This window comes from Alnus glutinosa, chromosome 11 (genome assembly GCF_958979055.1).
Source record: "Alnus glutinosa chromosome 11, dhAlnGlut1.1, whole genome shotgun sequence".
In the NCBI taxonomy this organism is placed as follows: Eukaryota; Viridiplantae; Streptophyta; class Magnoliopsida; order Fagales; family Betulaceae; genus Alnus; species Alnus glutinosa.
The window spans coordinates 18,231,140-18,253,419 of NC_084896.1; the positions used below are offsets into that span (position 1 = coordinate 18,231,140).

Genomic DNA, 22,280 nt, shown 5'->3' on the forward strand with positions numbered 1-22,280 from the left:
ACAAATTAACAATATGTTATTATATATAATTAGAGAACATAAACTATGGTATATGTATAATGTGAGCAAGTAGTAAGTCTAATATACTCTATATAACTAAGTAACTATAGTATAAATATAATATATAACTATTGTTAACCATGTGTGATGTGATATATATATATATATATATTATTATATACTAACCATTAATAACTTAATATGTTAGTTTAACATATTAAATATTATTATCAAAGTATTATAATTAATATGTGACACTATATTTACTTAACTAGTATGCTATATATATATATATATATAATCAAAATGACCTATAGACTATAGTTAACTACTAGTCTACTACTACTACTACTACTACTACTACTACACACACACACACACACACACACAAATATCAAGTAACATATAGTTAATTATATTTACTTAGTATATGCTAATTAACTAGATAATATGTTAGTTTATGAACTAACTAGTTAGTATGTTAACTAATACACACACATATAAATATTAAGTAACATATATAACATATATTACTTAATTACTAATATACATGTTTAAATTTATATAACTCATTTTTAGTAATATATTAAAATATAGTTGTATATATAGAGAAGAGATATAAACAAGCTAACGAGTCGGACTAATGAGCTGGTCGAACTTTAAATGAGTTGAGCTCGCGAGCCCCTATCAAGTTTTATCGAGCGAGTCAGGTATGTATAAGTTACTAATCGAGCGGGTTTTTACAATATCGAGCTTGAGTTTGGATTTGGGCAAACCGAACGGGTTGTCGAATGAATTGGTTTATTTACAGTCCTAAGCGTAGCATGTTGTCTTGACTTGGCTCAAGTCAATTTCTAGCAAACTTTTAGCGAAGTTCAAGCCAATTTATAGCAGAATACTCTACACATCTCGTTTGTCTTATAAGAAGTGTCTCCCACTTCAAAAATACTCGTCCTCAAGTTATAATTTGGACAAGGTGGCTCATCCATCTAGAGAACTGTATCATGTGAAATTTTCATACCATGTAAAGAAATATATGAGAAATGTCAAAAACTTTAGCTGGACTCTTTTGTATCATGTGGAATTTGCATACGATAGAGAGATATGTTACTTTATGAGCCACTAGAATTAGCCAATTAAATTTTAATAAAAATACAAAAAGAAGATTACAAGACAAAGAAAAGAAGCCACTACGAAAGTCCTTTTGTTTTTGAGCAATGCTACAGAGGAGCAAAATTTTCAGAATCCATCTGAAAATTTTGCTTGTCAGTGGCATTCTTGTAATTATTAAATTTTGCTTGTAAGTGGCATTCTTGTAATTATTCACTGACAAGCAAAATTTCCAGAGGGATTCCTGAAATTTAGCTTCATCCAAGCTTTACCCTTTGTTTTTTGTAGGGTCCAAGACGTTATTGCCATTTATGTCTATTTGACATAGCAACTACCAATTAAGTGCATGAAGACTTTGGGTGTTCAATGATGTTCAAACAAGATAAGCCCACAATGATTGTTATGTGTTATGTGTTCATTTTAATAAATAAAAGATAATAGTTGAAAACAATAAAAGGCGTTATTAGCATTTTCTTAAACATCTTATACGCTAAAATAAAAGTTTGTGAATGTCAACAATATTATCTCCAAATGTTAAAGATTGGTCCAATCTAATATGCCATATTTGCAAAGCAGATGCTTACTAGTAGAGAATGAAGAATAGCAACATATCTTCTCAAACTTAAAATTCAATTCATTGGTCATGTATGAGAAAATAGAAACAATCATAGTGTTATGTAATAAGTAGAGTTATCTTAAATCAAACAAACTTTTATTTGTTATACAGAAATATTAAGCATCTTTGCGCTATCAAATATATATGAGAAAACTAAACGCTCCTTGAGTGAGGATATAATAAATCCAAAGACTCGCATATAAATTAATTTGCATTCAAAACTGAGATGATTGGCTTGATTCATTTGATTGATTCGAATTCTCTCCACCACCAGTTATGATTCTCTCTAGTGATGATAGGAAAGGCTTGGAAGGCATTTGTAAGCATTCAACTTCTCCTTCAAGCATTTGTACAACTTTGTTCATTGAAGGGCGATCACTAGGCATCATCTGTATACACCATAATGCGACAATGATCATCTTTTTGCCTATTTTCTTTTCCTCATCTGTGGCGTCTTCAATTTCTATGTCTTTTCCATCATTCAATTGGTCATAGACCCAAGTAGGGAAATATATCTGGCTTGTGTGTTCTGCAACTGCATTTATGTTCTTTCTTCTACCAGCCATTTCCATCAATAACATTCCAAAACTATAAACATCAGCTTTGTATGAAACACCTCCAATATTTTTGTAGAACAACTCAGGAGCCATGTATCCTAACGTCCCTCTTGCAGCAGTCAAAGAAACAATGTTATCATCAGCTGGATATAACTTTGCGAGGCCAAAGTCAGAAACTTTGGGAGTAAAATTCTCATCAAGAATAATGTTGTGAGGCTTGATATCAAAATGCAAAATCTGCATGTCACATCCTTGATGTAGATATTCAATTCCACGAGCAACTCCTATAGCTATATCATACATTTTGTCATAGCTTAAGAGGGTACTTGCTTCTGGCGAAAATATATATTTATTCAATGAGCCATTAGGCATGAACTCATATACGAGAGCCCGCTTTGATCTTTCAACGCAAAAACCAATAAGTTGCACTACATTAATATGGTGAATCCTTCCAATAGTCGCAACTTCATTTATAAAGTCTTGCCCATTAGCTTTGGACTTACTTAGCATCTTTATAGCTACAAGCCGGCCACTTCGAAGTGTTCCTTTAAATACGGTGCCATAGCCTCCTTCACCCAATTTGTCATTGAAATTTTTGGTCATCTTCTTAATTTCAGAGTAAGAGTATCTTATTGGCATGAGGTTATTGTGGCTTTGCAAAAATTCTTCAACGGCATCATACGACGATAAATGCCTCCTACGCCATTTACATATCAAAAACACAATCACACAGGGAGTCCCCAACACAACTTTTGCTGCAATGAATATTCCTGTGGAAGAATATTACCAAAATTGATTGTAAGCGAACATGTTGCATTGCTGTAAATAGTTACAACTCAATTAATTGCCTTCTGGATCTTAGTAATTATGTACAATACTTGTTATTTCTTTTGGGTAACAATTGATATATTCATTTTGGCAACATGTTTAATTCATGCTTTAGTGTAAAGAATGATATGCTAAAAAGGAATAATAAATAAAGAAGATCAAAGGAGAGAAGGTTCTGACCGTAGTCGATGGTCATGAACGTCAATAATGGGATTGGAGTTGGAAGAGCTGCAAAACATAAAATATATATATATTAATTAATTAATTAATAAAATTGGCTCAACAAATCTCACCTAGGGCCATGCTTAAGAAGAAATAAAAGCAACACTATAAACCTCTTGAATTTATATGTCTGGGCTTTCAAATTAGGTTGAGCTTGATTTTATATATGCCTTCTCAATGACCTTGAGCTGAAGCTGTAGAAGTGCCGGTGGATGAATTATTTACTTACTGAGGCTTCTAAACAAGGTTTCAATACTAACCATTTCTAGCTATCTTATCAAGGAAAGAGTGGGAGAAGGCAAAGGAAATTTTTTTATTCAAGATAGAAAGCTAATCTCTTAAGAAATCTAAGGTATTTTTTATTTTCCTCATTTCCCAGGCACATGGTTATCCTCTACTTGCTTCATCATCAAGGAGAATCAATCCATTTCTATGTCATTGTGTTATTCTATACTATTCTGCAAATAACTTTTTGAGATTGAAACCTCACCTTTGTAAAAATGTGACTGAGGAACATATAGTCCTGCTAGTGCTGTTTTGGCAAAGAAAAGAATAACATCAGTATTTGGAAACATAGAATTAAAAATCATCATTTCTTTAAAGTTGAAAACATAGTATTAGTCACATTATTTTATGTAAACATTAGTAATAACAACACATTGCAAGGAATGATCTACTTATATGTCTGGACTTTCAATTAGGCTGAGTTCAATTCCATGCCTTCTCAACGACCGTGAGCTAAAGATGTAGCAGTCGATGAATTATTTACTTACTGAGACTTGTAAACAAGGTTTCAAAACTAACCCTTTCTAGCTATCTTATCAAGGAAAGAGTGGGAGAAGGAAATGAACTTTTTTTATTCAAGATAGAAACCTAATTTCTTAAGAAATCTAAGGTATTTTTTATTTTCCTCATTTCCCAAGCGCATGGTTATCCTCTACTTGCTTCTTCATCAAGGAGAATCAACCCATTTCTATGTCATTGTGTCATTCTATACTATTCTGCAAATAACTTTTTGAGATTGAAACCTCACCTTTGTCATTATATAACCGATCATATAGTCGTTGTAGTCCTGTACGTTCTGACTAAGAAAAGAATAACATCAGAATTTGGAAACATAGAATTAAAAATCAGCATTTCTTTTAAAGTTAAAAACATAGTAGTAGTCACATTATTTTATGTAAACATTAGTAATAACATCACATTGCAAGGAATGATCTACATATATGTCTGGACTTCCAATTAGTTTGAGCTCAATTCTATGCCTTCTCAACGACCTTGAGCTAAAGATGTAGCAGTCGATGAATTACTTACCAAGGCTTGTAAACAAGGTTTCAAAACTAACCCTTTCTAGCTATCTTATCAAGGAAATAATTGGGTAAGGCAAATGAAATTTTTTTAGGGTTAAATACTTTTTTGCTCTATGTGGTTTAAAAACTTTTTTATTTGCCCCATGTGGTTCATTTCGAATCGCAGATGGTCTGTCGTTTATGGCTAAAGACAAAGATGGTACTTCCATCTAAAAATTCATGGAAGTTCACGTTAGCACTCTTAAGAAACTGACATGTGTTCTATGCCTCATTAAAAACAAAATTAAACAATCAAACAACTAAAAAAACTAAAAAAATAAAAATTAAATACATTATAAAAATAAAAACTTAAAAATAAAAAAAATCGTTTAGGGTTTGGCTCTTGGGGGTGGCCTAACCACTCCCATGGGCCATTCCCTACTGACCGAGCCACTCCCACAAGGCCAAAAAAAATTAAAAAATTGTTTAAGGAAATGGCCCTTGGGGGGGACCAAAATCACCCCCATTTTGCTTTTTGGAGCCGCACCTTTTTTTTTTTTTTTCTTTTTTTTTCTTTTTTCTTTTTTCTAAAATTTTTGTTTTAAAGTTTTAAATTTTTGAAGAAATCTAAGGCAGTTTTTGTTATAATATAATTAAATGATTACATTCATCTCTTCCTATCAGATTAAGCTTTTGGGATAAATGAATTTAAGAGCAGAGGTCCTGAATTCGATCAAACCATGTCTCTGTCAGTCACTTCTAATTTCAATCAAATATTTCACGTGTTGAGCCTCACCTATTAAGGAAGAGTGTTAGAATATAATTAATTAATTAAATTCATCGATTCCTATTAACTTAAGCTTTTTGATTAAGTGGTGATGGATTGAAAATTTTCCTTTTCCTCATTGTTTCATAAATCTAAACAAAACCTAAAAGTTTGAGATCAACCATTTCCCAAGCACATGATTATCCTCTACTTGCTTCATCATCAAGGACAATCAATCCATTTCTATGTTATTGTTTACAATCTTGAAAATAATTTTTTGGTATTGAAATCTTACCATGGTAATATGATGGACGATGGAATTTGTATGCTACTGTTTTGACAAAGAAAAGAATAACATCAGTATTTGGAAACATAGAATTAAAACTCAGCATTTCTTTTAAAATTGAAAATAGAGTATTTGTCGTATTTTTTTTTTTTATGTAAACATCAGCAATAACATCACGGTGCAAAGAACGATATGTTTATAAGAAAGTAAATTTAAAATATTGAAAAAAAAAAAAGAAAAAAAAAAAGGAAAATCAAAATCAAAAGAGAGATATAGGTTCTTACTGATGTTCATGGGTCCTGCTACCATGGTCAGAATAGCTACAACATGAAAAATAAAAATAAATCCATTAATTAATCAAAAAGGTTACTTGATTTTTTAAGGCTAACTTCTTAAGAAACTTATCCAATTCTATTTCATTGTGTCATTCTATCATACATGTTATAGAAACCTTACTTTTGTATATCTGACGTAGTCTCTCAATGACTGTTGTGACTGCAGAGAAAAGAATAACATCAGTGTTATTCTATCATATATAATATATATGATATGAATGTCTTATTACATAGGCAGCATGGATGAATGGTTAGTGATGAGAGTGAGAAATCCAATAATTAAGAAAAGAAAGAAATAACTTATTGTTCTCGCGTGCATTCTTTTACCCACCATGATCATAGCAAGTAACATTGTTCGCGCCATGGATGTAGCAATCGCCTCTGCAGCTTCCGCAATAAGCTTGGTGCCATGAAAGCTCAAAACCCCGTTGTTCATTGTAGAAGTCTGTACATGAAATATTATTTCCAAAGGTATCATCTATAAATATTGGATCTGGCCGCGATGACGGAGGCATTTGCTCTACTTGGCACAAGTCCCCTAAATACTCTGAATACATCATATATAGAACATATATATACCTCTTGGAATTTGATAAGGAAGAATTGGGAAAGCATGCAGAAATGTTTAAATGATATTGAGAATCCACTGGGTTTTCACATTTTACGAAAATCATAACGCTTGTTTGAGAGAAACTTAATCGATATGGATCCCCTGAGCTGAAATTGCTGTAGTACAGAGGATAACGAGGAATGAAGGAGTCATTATCGTTCAGAATACCTGGGTCTACAATTCGGATTGTGTAGCTGGTGTAATTAATTTCCCGTACGTAGTATCTTCCATCATGTAAGTATAACACTGTTTGATCATTCTCACATAAAAGATTATACCTTTTATCGCCACAGTTTTCTGGATCGCTCTCTAATCGAAACGGATAGCTTATGTTGTGGATCGTGCCGCAGGAAGAAGGAGCACATAGATGATCACTATCGTTGGCGCTGCAAGCTTCATGGATTAGGACAAGAACAACAATTAGGACCATCATGAGTCCTCTGGCAGGGAAGAGCATTCCTCTTGCCATGGCGTGTGAGAGAGAGAGAGAGAGAGAGAGAGAGAGGGGGGGTATAGCTTCCACAACTCTTGGTCAAAGCAAATAATGCATGTATATGTAGGCGTAAGCGCATACGTCACAAATTGGAATTTAGGCGCATACTGTATTATATTTCTTTTTTTTATTATAAGTTGAAGAAGACTTTAAAGAGGCTGAAAAACCCTCCGGCGAACAGAGATGGATATTTGCTTAGAAATGGTAATCGCATACTTGTTCTTGTTTCTGGCTTTCACCGTAGACCTTGAAGAAGCCCAAAGTACTGCGTGTGATGAATCACGGTGTGGAGACCATGGCCCGGCCATTCGATTTCCCTTCCGACTTAACAGCCAGCCAGAGCACTGTGGGTATCCTGGGTTCAATCTCTCCTGCGTTGATACAAAACACACGGTGCTGGAGCTGCCGATTTCAGTGAAGCTTTTTGTCAAAGAGATTGACTACAAATCTCAGGTAATTCACTTATATGATCAACATCATTGCCTCCCAAGGCAGCTTCAGGGGATGGATTTGAACCATTCCTCGCCTTTCCAATTCGAAGAAAGGGAAAGGTATCGTTCCCTTTCTGACTATACCTTATTCAATTGTTCCCCAAGAGAAGAAATGGATCACATCTTTCTGATCTCTTGTCTTAATGGCCCTACCAACCAAGTTTATTTTATGAATGTCATCACGTCGTCCCTCATATCTTGTACAAAGATGTATACTCTTCGATCGATTCCAGATGGTATAATGCTCCATCATGATAAATTTGTTCAGTTGAATTGGTCGACTCCGGCATGCAGACACCGTGAAGGGAAAGGCATGAGATGTATGAAGAGTAATAGCAGTGGATGGGGAACACAGTGCTATATCCCCATACAGACTAAAGGTATTCTATCTATCCGATTAATTACCACCTTTGTACTTAACGAGTGAAAGCCATGAGTTTTGCTAAAGCATTTAATTAGGCCATATAATATAGTTGTAGCTCTTCCAACTAAATTGTTGGAAACCAGCTTGCAAGAGAGCAATTAGGGGGGGTGTACATGTGGACGTTGATTTGATTATTTGTAATATTTGTAGCTCCACCGATATCACTTTTATTTTAAAATTTGCATCCATGTAATTATTATTCGTTACCCACATATTAGATAACGAGCCTTTTAGGCTTATTTTAGTCTTTTGAAAAAAATTTGAATCTCTATTAAAACCTATTTTAAATGATTTTGAAAATAATTTAGGCTAATTTTAAGTGTTTTGAGTTTGTTATAATTTTTTTTTTAAGCTCTAATTTTTTGAAAGTATATTGATTTTATATTACAATTGATTAATATCTGCTCGCATGTACACCCTGAATATCAACATACAATTTGCTTACAAAGATTACCATACACATGTTAACTCGGGAAAAATCACTGAATAGCAAGTTTAGTCCTCTTAAAAATTTTTTTAGGCAAACGATTATTTATTTTTTGAAATGCACACTAATGAGAAGTTGATTGTGATAAATTTTTGACAGGTGCATTATCAAAGTTGGCTATTATTGGTGAGTCATCTATTGGCTATTTTAAATTCTTCTTATTGTGGATATGGAAGTTATTGATTCATGAATGCTTATTGTGCAGGTATCATATTTGGTTCATTTGTGATATTACTGGTTATCTTTGCTCTCTACTATTACTATACTTATGATAAAGCAGAAAAACAACATCAAGTGAAGATTGAAAAGTTTTTGGAAGATTACAGAAATTTCAAACCCACAAGATACTCGTATGCCGATATTAAAAGGATTACAAATCAATTTACTGAGAAGTTAGGCGAATGAGCATATGGAACTGTATTCAAAGGAAGGCTTTCCAATGAAATTCATGTTGCAGTGAAGATCCTCAACGCTTCCAGGGGAAACGGGGAAGAATTCATAAATTAGGTAGGAACAATGGGTACGATCCATCATGTTAACGTGGTTCGCTTGGTTGGCTTCTGCGCTGATGGATTTATAAGAGCTTTAGTTTATGAGTTCTTACCAAATGATTCGCTAGAAAAGTTCATATCTTCAACGGCCGCCAAGAACCGTATCCTTAATTGGGATAAGCTGCATGATATTGCTATTGGCATAGCAAAAGGAATTGAATATCTTCACCAAGGATGCAACCAACGAATCCTCCATTTCGATATCAAACCTCACAATGTTTTGCTAGACCAAAACTTCAATCCAAAAATTTCTGATTTTGGTCTTGCGAAGTTGTGTTGAAAGGATCAAAGTGCAGTGTCCATGACCACAGCCAGGGGAACTGTGGGTTACATTGCACCCGAAGTTTTCTCTAGAAATTTTGGGAATATGTCTTTTAAAGCAGATGTTTATAGCTTTGGAATATTGTTACTTGAAATAGTTGGAGGGAGAAAAAATGTTGGAGTTACAAATTATAATACTAGCCAAGTCTACTTTCCAGAATGGATCTATAATTTCTTAGAACAAAAAAAAGACACACGAATCTTTGTTGAGGATGATGGAGATGCTAAAATTGCAAAGAAACTTGCAATTGTAGGACTCTGGTACATCCAATGGCACCCAATAGATCAACCTTCCATGAAAACTATGGTTCAAATGTTGGAAGAAAAAGTAGATAAACTAACTATGCCTCCTAATCCATTCGTCCATGCGGGCCGAAAAAAATTAATGCAAATATACCTACAAAACGTCTAAACCGTGAGTTGGAGGTCATCCCAGAATCAAAATAATTGTATGTGAACTTGATGTGCATGATAATTATATAGATTGCAATCATCTTGTACTCTTTAGAACTTATTAATCTTATAGTCAGTGTAGCAACTTCAAGTTTTTTCTTGTATCAATGTATATGAGAGCAATATGAAGATTATAAAAAAGTACCTCGTAAATTTTTTTTTTTCAGCAATCTTTTTCCTTTCCAATTGTCAATTCCTTAGGCTGTTATATAATTTAATAGTGAATTTGTTTTTCAGTGCATTATATAAAACATGTATATGGCATTTGTAGCAAAATTAATATTGATGAGAGATTCAAAAAGTTACATTTTTATCTCATTTTGCTAATGTGACATAATTAATGAGCTTTTATATCAGCCATTGTTAAAAAGGAAAAAAAAAAAAATCCAAGAACTGACTATCATAGTATCAGTACCACATCAGCAAAATATAATAAAAGTAAGGTGTATTGCATTACTATATATATATATATATATATAAACTTTTGTTTTTTACCTTTTTTTATTTAATTTTTTTTTGAATGTAAGCTTCTAACCTTGGTAGATTTTCCCTTTTTTTTTTTTTTTTACTGAGTTAATATTCACCATTGGTTTTCTTGAGCGTTAGATTTGGCAAGGTGGGTTCGGAATTTATTAGTATTGCACGGTAGAAAAAGAAAGAGATTGAGGGAAATTGCCCTATGAGCTTGATACTCAACAAATGGGGATTCACGATTAGGTTTTCAAATTACTATAAATTTGGATAATATTTTTTAGGAAAAAATATAAAAATGCTTTTTAAACTAATAGTCGATTTTAAAATCGTCTTCTGAATTTTTAAAAGTATTAAACTAACCCATCAAACTATCAAAGTGTGTCAAAAATGTCATTTTTTTATTATAGTCTTGAAATACCCTTACCACGTGTCCTATGTTCCGTTAAAAAATAATAAAAATTAATACATAACAAAATGGGTTCTCTTATATATACGTGGGGAAAAAGAAGCAAATTGGAGAAGGTAGGAAGAAAGAGAGATTACGAACTAACGACTAATTGTACAAGGAAAGAAGAGTCGGTCATCCGCTGGTGTCCCCAACCAATGATATCACATTGTCGTCTTTACTTTTTCTTTCTTTCTTTTTTTTCTTTTTTTTCTTACTCTTTTCCTCTTGTTTTCTGATGAATTTCTTTTGTTCTGGTTGTTAACTTGATACGAAACTTTTAATTTAAATAATTAAGTAAAAAATAAATTAAAAAAATTGTAGAAAAATAATTAAATTTTAAAAAATAAAAAATAAAAAAAATCCTAGGAATGTGTCTATCTTGTATGGTGACTCTTCATAAATAGAAAAAACTGTTATTTATACATTTTTTTGGCCTTTGATAAACCCAATAAAAATGCCATTAACTATTAATAAAAATACAAAAATAGTACTACAAGCAAAAGACTTTTAGCAAAGTTCAAGCCAATTTATAGCAGAATGCTCTATACATCTCGTTTATCTGCAAGTCTCCCCCACTTCAAAAACACTTGTCCTCAAGTTATAATTTGGATAAGGTGGCTCATCCATCTAGAGAACTCTATCATGTGAAATTTTCATGCCATGTACAGATATATATGAGAAATGTCAAAAACTTTAGCTAGACTTTTTTGTATCATGTGGAATTTTCATACGATCGACAGATATGTCACTTTATGAGCCATTAGAATTAGCCAATTAAATTTTAATAAAAACACAAAAAGAAGACTATAAGACAAAGAAAAGAAGCCACTAAGAAATTTTTGTAGGTCCAAGACGTTATCGGCATTTCTGTCTGCCGATTTCCATGTCAATTTGACATAGCAATTAGCAACTACCAAGTGCATGAAGATTTTGGGTGTTCAACGTTCAAACAAGATAAGCCCACAATAATTGTTATGTGTTATGTGTTATGTCTTCATTTTAGTAAAAGATAATAGTTGAAAACAATAAAAGATGTTATATGCTAAAATAAAAGTTTGTGAATGTCACATTGCATTGCAAGGAATGATCTACTTATATGTCTGGACTTCCAATTAGGTTGAGTTCGTTTCTATGCCTTCTCAATGACCTTGAGCTAAAGATGCAGCAGTCGATGAATTAGTTACTTACTAAGGCTTGTAAACAAGGTTTCAAAACTAACCCTTTCTAGCTATCTTATCGAGGAAACAATTGGGGAAAGCAAAGGAAAAATTTTAGGGTTAAATACTTTTTTATTCCATGTGGTTTAAAAATTTTATTCTTTGCCCCTGTGGTTTATTTCGAATAGCAGATAGTATTTCGTTTATGGCTAAAGACGGAGATAATACTTCTGTCCAAAAATTCATGAAAATCCACGTCAGCACCCTTAAGAAACTGACAAGTGTCCTATGCCCCGTTAAAAATAAAATTAAACAATAAAACAATTAAAAAACTAAAAAATATTAAATACATTATAAAAATAAAAACATTAAAAAAAAAAAAAAAAAAAAAAAAAAAAAAAAAAAAACTTTTTGAAAAAAAAAAGGGTGGTCGAAACCACCCCCAAGCGCCTTGGTGGTGGCTCGAGCCAACCCCGTTTGGCCTAGGGTGGTTTCAGCCACCCCACAAGGGCAAAAAGAAGAAGAAAAAAAATTCATTTAAGGTTTGGCACTTGGGGGTGGTTTCAGCCATCCTCTACCAGTCGAGCCACCTCTCTTTTTTTTAAAAAAATAAAGTTTTTTGTAAAATTTTTCTTTTAAAGTTTTAAATTTTTTAAGAAATCTAAAGTAGTTTTTGTAAGAATATAATTAAATGACTACATTCATCTCTTCTTATCAGCTTAAACTTTTGAGACAAGTGGTGATTTAACATGATATAAGATCAGATGTCCTGAGTTCAAGTCATGTCTCTGTCAGTCACTTCTAATTTCAATTAAATATTTCATATGTTGAGCCTCACATATTAAGAGAGAGTATTAGAGCATAATTAAATGATTAAATTCATCTATTCCTATTAACTTAAGCTTTTTGATTAAGTGGTGATAGATTTAACGTTTTCCTTTTCCTCATTGTTTCATAAATCTAAACAAAACCTAAAAGTTTGAGATCAACCGTTTCCCAAGCACATGGTTATCCTCTACTTGCTTCATCATCAAGGACAATCAATCCATTTCTATGTTATTGTATACAATCTTGCAAATAATTTTTTGGTATCGAAATCTTACCATTGTAATATGATGGATAGAGTTTCTATGCTACTGTTTTGACAAAGAAAAGAATAACATCAATATATGGAAACATAGAATTAAAACTCGGTATTTCTTTTAAAATTGAAAATAGAGTATTTGTCGTATTTTTATTATGTAAACATCAGTAATAACATCACAGTTTAAAGAACGATATGTTTATTAAAAAGAAAAAAAAAATCAAAAGAGAGATATAGGTTCTTACTGATGTACATTGGTTCTGCTACCATGTCCAGAATAGCTACAACATGAAAAAATAAAAAAATAAAAAAATGAATCCATTAATTAATCGAAAAGGTGACTTGAATTTTTTTTAAGGCTAATTTCTTAAAGAAACTAATCCAATTCTATTTCATTGTGTCATTCTATCATACCGGATACAGAAACCTTACTTATGTATATCCAATTAAATTTTAATAAAAATGCAAAAAGAAGACTACAAGACAAAGACTTTTAGTAAAGTTCAAGCCAATTTATAGCAAAATGCTCTATACATCTCGTTTACCCAAGAACAAGTCTGCCCCACTTCAAAAACACTCGTCCTCAAGTTATAATTTGGACAAGGTGGCCCATCCATCTAGAGAACTTTATCATGTGGAATTTTCATGCTGTGTAGAGAAATATATGAGAAATGTCAAAAACTTTAGTTGGACTCTTTTGTATCATGTGGAATTTTCATACCATAGAGAGAAATGTCACTTTATGAGCCACTAGAATTAGCCAATTAAATTTAAATAAAAATACAAAAAGAGGACTACAAGACAAAGACTTTTAGCAAAGTTCAAGTCAATTTATAGCAGAATGCTCTACACATCTCGTTTATCCTACAAGTCTCCCCCACTTCAAAAACACTCGTCCTCGAGTTATAATTTGGATAAGGTGGCTCATCCATCTCGAGAACTCTATCATGTGGAATTTTCATACCATGTACAGAAATATATGAGAAATGTCAAAAACTTTAGTTAATTATGGCAATTCTAAAACTTCTTCTAGGCGTAGGAAAGGCAAGACCCATGTGATGTAGGGTTGTATGCCTTGGGGGTTTTGTGGTTTGTTTTTTCGGGTCCTTGGGTGTACTTTTCCTGTTGTTTTGGTTGTTTGTTGGGTTTTCGAGTTAGCTTTGGTTCTCCTTGTATATCACATGTGTACTTAGAGGCGCCTTACGCTTCTTTCCTCAATAAAACTTTAATTACCTATAAAAAAAAATATCTATTATAAATTAATTACAACAAGAGTCATTTAAGATTTATCTGTTTAAATCTTTTATCAATATAAATACATAACAGAAATGGCTTTACAAGAATAATTGACACAAACGTCACAAGTCATAAAGCAAACCTAAGAGCAGGTGGACAACCTGTGGTTTGCTAATTACAACCATCGCGGCGAGCTTCAGTCATAATATCCTAGGTACACTTCTACAACACAACCAACTACGACCAAAGTTCTGGAGCCACAAGAATATTATCTATACGGTTGTGGAGGTTTGCCTTATCCATATAGGTGAAAAGATAAGTTCACTGTCTCAGTACATAATATCGAAACCTCAGTGATATTAAACTAGCTGAGTTTTCCCAATGAACCAACTTTTCCTTTATAGTCTTACGAGTACTATAACAGCTACTAATTTTATTAACTTTTGTTTGAAAAACCTCCAATGGCTGATATAGCAAACACCAGGTAATATAAAACATTTAAAGCATATTATATAGCTGTGAACATATATAGAAGTTTCAATCATCCCACCTTGAAAGCTTCTACATATCGACCCATCTACAATAATACTTTTATGTTGGTAGCTCAAATGCACAGAGATTTAACATTACCAACTGTGATATCACCATGGTTCAGGGCATTACAACTTCATGTCTATGACACATAGTTGTCCATACGGTTACTACAGTAAAACTCCAATATCCAAGCACTTCTCACTGTTGTACCAACAATAATCTATCTATCTACTCCCAAGACACACTGATACCCCAACCAATAGCGTCACATCCAAGCACATCAAGCTTAAAACATGTCATTTCACTCTTTAGTACAAGCATACTATCATCCCCCGAATACGAGTAACACTGAATCCTAGGGCATTACAACTACATGTCAATGACAATCCATCTACCTACTTCCAGGACACTGTATTACTCATACCCGAACAATGAAAATACCCTTGTACATTCAAGCTCAACATTTTTAAATCATGCAACCAAACGATAGAAGTATACATAAGCTCTTTTCCATTAAAACTCTTAGGCATACTAATACCTCTAGTATAAAAACTACAATATTCTATATCATGAAAACCTCACACAATTTAAACAATGATATGCATGCTCATGATAGTCTTTTTATTCATTGTGAGGCTTACCCTCTCTTTCATTATTATGTTTATGCTTTATGCTTTACAATTCAAAATCTATACTCCTATTGTTTGTAAATCATGATTTTTTTCAAATACGATAAACCAATCAACATGTAATTTTATCATTGTACTTTGCATAATTTAAATCACAACTGCAACACACATTCAAACACTTTAAATCAATTCAACACCTTTCATTCATGCATAATTTCATAACATCATTGATATTATTTGAACATAATTAAAACTACTCAAATCAACCAAAATAGATATATTCAATATACAGTTGGTTCGGATTTACAAAATAATATATATATATATATATATATATATATATATATATATATATATATATATATATATATATATATATATATATATATATATATATATATATTGCAATCCTATAATACATAAAAATAATAGTTTCTCAGTGAGTAAAATATCACATTGGCTGCATTGGACTCTTGACTCGAGCATTCACTGGATTCTAGCCACTTGGATTCAACATTGGAGAACCAATCAAAGTCTTCAATCCAGACACTAGCCTGCAAACACTTATGTGATGACCCGTTTTTTTTTTTTTTATATACAAAACGTAAAACGAGTCATCGCAGTGGCACGACTATGTGTCGCTCAGCCAACATATGACACATGCCCCATAACATGTACCTGATAATCAGAGTATAACATACATCTATCTATGCAGCGGAAAACATAAATCTGAATAGCGAAAATTACAACTTATACATCTAACACAAATTAATTACAATATTGAGCCATTTAACATCTATCTGTTTGAGTCTTATTAACACAATATTTACATAACAATAATGACTTAACAAAGAATAAGTGACACAAACGTCACAAGCCATACCAAACCTATAAAATAGTGGACAACCCGTGGTCCGACCATTACAACTGTCGCGGCGAGCTTCAGTCATAATATCTCAAGCACACTGCTACCGACCCATCGACTATACCGTAGTACCTGCAGCCAAAGAAACATCATCTACACGGTTGTGGTGGTATCCACATCCGCATAGGTGAAATAATGAGTTCACCGCCTTAGTATACCTCATACTAAGACCTCAGTGGTATAAGACTAACTGAGTTTTCACAAAAAACCAACATTTATTTTATTTTTAGTCGTGCAAGCACTATATTAGCCACAATTTACCAACAGCTAATGCAGCAAACACCGACTATTCAGAAAACATTTAAAACATACTATATAGCTGTGAACATATGTAGAAGTTCCAATCTACCGCTTGGAAGATTCTACATATAGACCCTTCTATAATAATACTTTTCATCGGTCGCTTGGACATATGTGCACACATCACTCAATCACAGATATCACGTATACACATAAGTCTTAAGCAAAGAACATGGCATCTTACTCTTCCGTACTAGGACAACATCCGTCAACAAAACAATCGCAACACCATCTCTAATCGTATTTCAGCTTCGTGCCTTGACGCCAGTAGATCATGAGAGCACTAGAGCTAAACTCAATCATGCTAACACGTCTTTCCCGGAGAACAAGAACAATCAACCTTTCTACTCATAGACATGCCATTACTCGCACTCGGGCAATCATGTATCCATGTACTTTCAAGTTCAATGTATGACCTTAACACATGACTATCCGATAGAAATATACATAAGCGCTTTTCATTTAAGACACTTATGAATACCAACACGTCTAGTAAAATCTACTCATAACATAAAAACATCACTCATTAAACAATGCTATACATGATATGCATGACTGGGTCTACTGGGGCTTCGGTCCCCCACGATGCTGATAACTGCTGTTTTACTGTGTATCCTGCTCCTTTACTGCTGTACTACTGTTGATGTATGCTCTATACTACATGCTCAATGTTCCGTGCTTGACCAGTATATATTTCACTACTGTATCATGCTCAAATCATGCAGTTGTTAAATCACGTCCTCTTAACACTAAACAAATCCAACATTTTATCCAACACTTTGAAATCATTCAAAACATATTCTCTTCAAAAAACTGAACAGTTTCAACATGACATGTTCTCAAACAATTTGCATAATTTAAATCTCAACCGCAAAACATACTCAAACACTTTAAATCAATTAACACCTTTCACTCATGCATCAATTCTTAAACATCATTGATAATATTTGAACATAATCGAAACTAATCAAATCATCTCAAAACATACATTTCATCATATGGTTGGTTCGGTTTCATAAACAATATATATATTTTTATCAAACCAATACATATAAAAATATATATTTTCTTAGTGAGTGGAATACCCACCTTGGCTGCATTGGACTCACGACTCGAACTCTACATTGGAGAACCCGTTGAAGTCTCCAACTATGACACGATCCTGCAAACATTGGTAACATTAGACTATGCTATTGAACCTAAACCCTATGACACATAAACTACATGCATGCTCACACGACACGTCACGTCACTCGCTTCTAAAGCTAGCTACACACCTTAAGCTATTATTATATTAGACGTTCGTTATAGGTTCGCGTCTTATCTTATTTATTAACTAAAAGACGCATCTATTATTTAATTAGCTCATTTATTATTGTTGTGTCACATTATTATTCCTAAACATTTTTATAGCGTGTTGCTTATTTACTAAGTTCACAACATATATATTTAACTCATACATATGCATATTTTTTTTGATAAGTAAAATATATTGAAAAGGTGCAAAGGGGCGCAACCCAAAGTACACAGGATGTATACAAGGAACCCCTAATGTAAAGAACATAGAGAACATCTATCTAAGAAATCAAAATAGGAACAATCATGCATTAACTTAATTCTATCTCTCCATATAAACAACATTTGAAGCATCTTTCTCTTCAGATTCAACAAATCAGTCTCACAATCTTCAAAACAGCGAGCATTCCGTTCCCTCCAAACGCACCACATCAAACACAACGGAGCCATGCGCCAAATCTGTATCGAAGTCCGATTACCCTTCTGGCCCCTCCAACTCCCCAACATGTCTTTCACCGACCCCGGCATTACCCACTCCACCCCCAAACAATTGCAGAAGCGCCCTCCACAATTCTGTAGCCACCATACAATGCAGAAACAAATGATCAATGGATTCTCCAGCGGTCTTACACATAGAGCACCAATCCATCACGATAATGTTTCTCTTTCGAAGGTTATCCAAAGTTAAAGATTTCCCTAAAGTTGCCATCCAAACAAAGAAAGCCACTCTCGAGGGAACATTAACTTTCCAAACATATGCATATGCATATGTATATATATACATATATACATTCAATGCTTAAACATAATCCGATGATACACTAAAACACTTAGTGTACATGGATAGGTGAATTAGCTATTAAGTCGTCACATAATGAATTCATATTACACTTGTGTTTCTATAAGCTTACTAACTTATATTTACCAACATAAGGTTATTTGGGAAATCTATAACTCTTTGACATTCTTATTAGATTGTTGTCTTCCTTTGATATAAACCTTAGACTTTAGGTTTGTAACATTATTTCGTTTCTTAACCTTAAATACCATTACTAATATGTTCGATACTTTATCTACCTATTCCTACATTTAACCATTACATCATGAGGCCAAAATATAAAGGCCTAAACCTCAAGCTACACATCAAGAGCCAACCATTTCCCTAGATATTATCGTTTTCAATATGGAATAGATCCTCCAACAAATAACAAAGGATTAACTATAATTATTTAGCAAACCATATTTATACCTTCAAAATCTCATTTACCACAACCTAATTTCTACCAACTCTAGCCAAGCTTCACCCTTTACCAAAGACACCTCCTTAGAAATCTAATTACAACCAACACCAATAGATCTTCCAACAACAACAATCCATTCCAGCACACACGGCCACAACAAATCCAGAATTTCTAACTAGATTAACCCATAAAATTGCCCCCACCATTCCAAACAATATCCCACAAAACCACTCCTCAATCCATACCCCAAAACCCAAAGAGAATTAGAGAACCCATCCTAGAACCACAAATCCAACCAACCGAACATCATCAATAAAATTTAATAAAGCACCATCAAAGAATTATAACATAAACCATATAAAATTCCAACAATTCTAGCAAATCAACCTAGCCAATTTCACACGTTGCTCACACGTTGCGTCACTCGCTTCTAAAACTAGCTAAGTATCCTAAACTGTTATTAGGTTAACATTTAGGTCTTGATTCATATTTTATCTTGTTTATTAATGCTAAAATGTATTTACTGTATTCATTATCTCTTATGAGTTACATAGGTATACTTATTGACGCAAGATTATATTGAACATCACCACTCTGTGTTCTTCCAACCTTAACCTCTACATTTAATACTTTATTAGTTTCTAATCTTCCAAATAATCTAGATTATAGGATCTAAACGCATTAGCTATTATTTACTTATTTTTCCTTATCTTATTTCTCATTTCTCACTTAGTACCTTAAACACTAATTTTTTTTTTATAAGTAAATAAAGTTTTATTGAAAGCTTAAGGCGCCCTTAAGTACACTGAAAATATACACAAGGAAATGCCTAAGAAGGCAAAGAAAAACAAACAAGAAAATCAGAAAAGTTAATCGACAAAGGTGACAAAAAGGCCACCGTCCAAAGATACAGGATACAACACTAATTGACAATTCATTTTCTTTTAAACTCCAAATGAAACATAATAAAGAATCTAACTTTAATTGCTTCAATTTTATCCAACACATAGCCAAAATCCTTATCTACATATCAAGACTAACTTCTCTCTCAAGTGGGAATAACCCCATATCTTTTACCCAAAATCTCATAGTAATTATCATCATTAAACCACCATTTACTTTTAAAATCCATTATGCTTCATGATAAAATTTTCACCAAAGCCTAATGCATACCTATCAATTTTACTATGAAAACCAACTCTCAACAATTTACATGAAGACTGGAATTTACTTTTATAATCCATCACACAACCAAAGCCAACAAGGTTCACCAAATCAATACCAAAATGCCAACCAATCAATCACAAACATTAACTTCAATCCTTAACAAATAATCATTAATCATTTATCATTAAACTACCCATCCAAATCATATTTGAATTCCATTAAAACACTCATCAAAATCAGCCCATACATTCCTCAAAACTCAAACTATAAATCACCAAGCTAAGCCCTAAAATACAACATCAAATGTGGCAAGATTTTCCTTCAAATCGAACCATCAAAATTTCAGCAATCATAAATCAAAATCATCCGGCCAACACACCAAAAGCCTTCATTTCATCCATCCAACCATCATATACAACCCATATCATCCATAGGCAAAATAATTAAAAACCAAATAGACCAACTTCCACAACCATCAATCGGTAAACTCAACCCTAGAATTACAACCCGAATCAGCCAATACTCAACCAATCACAGTAAACATACTACAAAACATCCCGCCAACATCACAAAATTAATATTTAACTAACTCAACCAGTTATAAAATCAGTCAGCAAAACACTAATTAAAAGCCATTAATCCTTAATAACAAATCATCAAAAACAACACCACATAATCCTCAACCCAATCGACCAAAAACCATAATTATCAAAATTTTATTCTCAAAAACCCATGACCAGAATTCACCACCTAGGCTCAGCATCAATTTCACAATAAACAACAATTCATGCAGCTAATATAAGCCAAAACAAGCACCCAATTTCAAGGAATCAGCAACCGAAACAACCCGAAGATTCAATGACTAATCCGGTCATCAATCAACCAACAAAAGCCTCAAAACCCCAAATACGCAGCATGTGATTGCTACAAAAACTAAAGAGAAAGACCCAAATCAAAAATCCAACCAACAAATGACCCTTTCGGTTCTTGCCAAGAAAACCCTCCAAAATTTCGAGACCCATTCCAAAACTCCAAATCAAACATCAAAACTGTCGTGACCTTTTTCTCATCAGATCACAAGGAAAAACTATCGAAAACCAACCCATAGTTTCCACCCGAAACTGAGCTTGGCCGTAACACCCACACACAACCAACCACAATCGGTAAAAATCAACCCCAAGCAGGAACCCATTCGGTTTTACGAAGAAATCAAATGGAAATCCAAGCAAAATCAAAGACAAAGGGAGAGGAATCTCACCGAAATATGGCCGGAATACATTGCCCTAACCGCTGCCTCCATGCCCCGATGGTGGCCCAACCACCATAGCTTCCATCATCGCACCACCCACGGCCAAACCCACCTCCCACACACAGGTTCACTCTCTCTCGCGCGCTGGGTTTCACTCAGCTCAACACTCTCGACTTTCTCTGCCACGGGTGTGTGTGGGTTCAAGTATGTGTGTGTGAGAGTTCAGATGCTGCAGGTTTGGGCGTGATCGAAGGAAGAAGAAGAGAGAAGAGAGAGAGAGATGGTTCGGCCGAGAGGGGGAGAAGAAAGAAAAGTAAGAAGAAGAAGAAAAATATGCGATGGTGAGGGGGAAAGAAGGGAGATCACGCGTGGGGGAGAGAAAGAAGACGGTAAAGAAAGGTAATAAGGTGACATGGGCACCTTATCAGTGATTGGGAGAAGAAAGTCAAATCCTCACGACCAACTGGGTAGCGACATGTGGCAGCAGAAGGAGATTACCTATTTATTTTAATAGTCAGACTTTCATAAATTATACTAGGACCCCATGCTATTAGAATCCTATCTTTTAGTAATTAATACGTAACCCCACATTTAATTTTAACAATACTTTTACAAATGTGATTAATTATTTATTCAATCGTGACCTATTATAATAATTATCCATTTTAACCCTTCGTATTTTATTTTCATAACATAAATAT

At 33.5% G+C, this 22,280-nt stretch overlaps 1 protein-coding gene, 1 long non-coding RNA gene and 1 pseudogene across 2 annotated transcripts; 1 reads left to right on the forward strand and 2 right to left on the reverse strand.

Moving 5' to 3' along the window:
* Positions 1-1,783: 1,783 nt before the first annotated feature.
* On the reverse strand, positions 1,784-4,421 carry LOC133881799 (rust resistance kinase Lr10-like). The gene is made up of 3 exons (XM_062320832.1): positions 4,367-4,421; positions 3,292-3,339; positions 1,784-3,053 (listed from the first exon to the last, which is right to left on the reverse strand). Exons 2-3 carry the CDS (start codon positions 3,305-3,307, stop codon positions 1,942-1,944), a joined length of 1,128 nt encoding a protein of 375 aa, XP_062176816.1. The 5' UTR covers positions 3,308-3,339; positions 4,367-4,421; the 3' UTR covers positions 1,784-1,941.
* A 2,814-nt stretch (positions 4,422-7,235) lies between these two features.
* LOC133881798 (rust resistance kinase Lr10-like) lies at positions 7,236-9,833 on the forward strand (annotated as a pseudogene).
* Positions 9,834-16,160: 6,327 nt separating this feature from the next.
* LOC133882440 (uncharacterized) lies at positions 16,161-21,960 on the reverse strand. Its single transcript, XR_009902666.1, has 3 exons — positions 21,589-21,960; positions 17,716-17,788; positions 16,161-16,419 (listed from the first exon to the last, which is right to left on the reverse strand). It is a non-coding gene; the product is annotated as an uncharacterized LOC133882440 (long non-coding RNA).
* Positions 21,961-22,280: the final 320 nt, after the last annotated feature.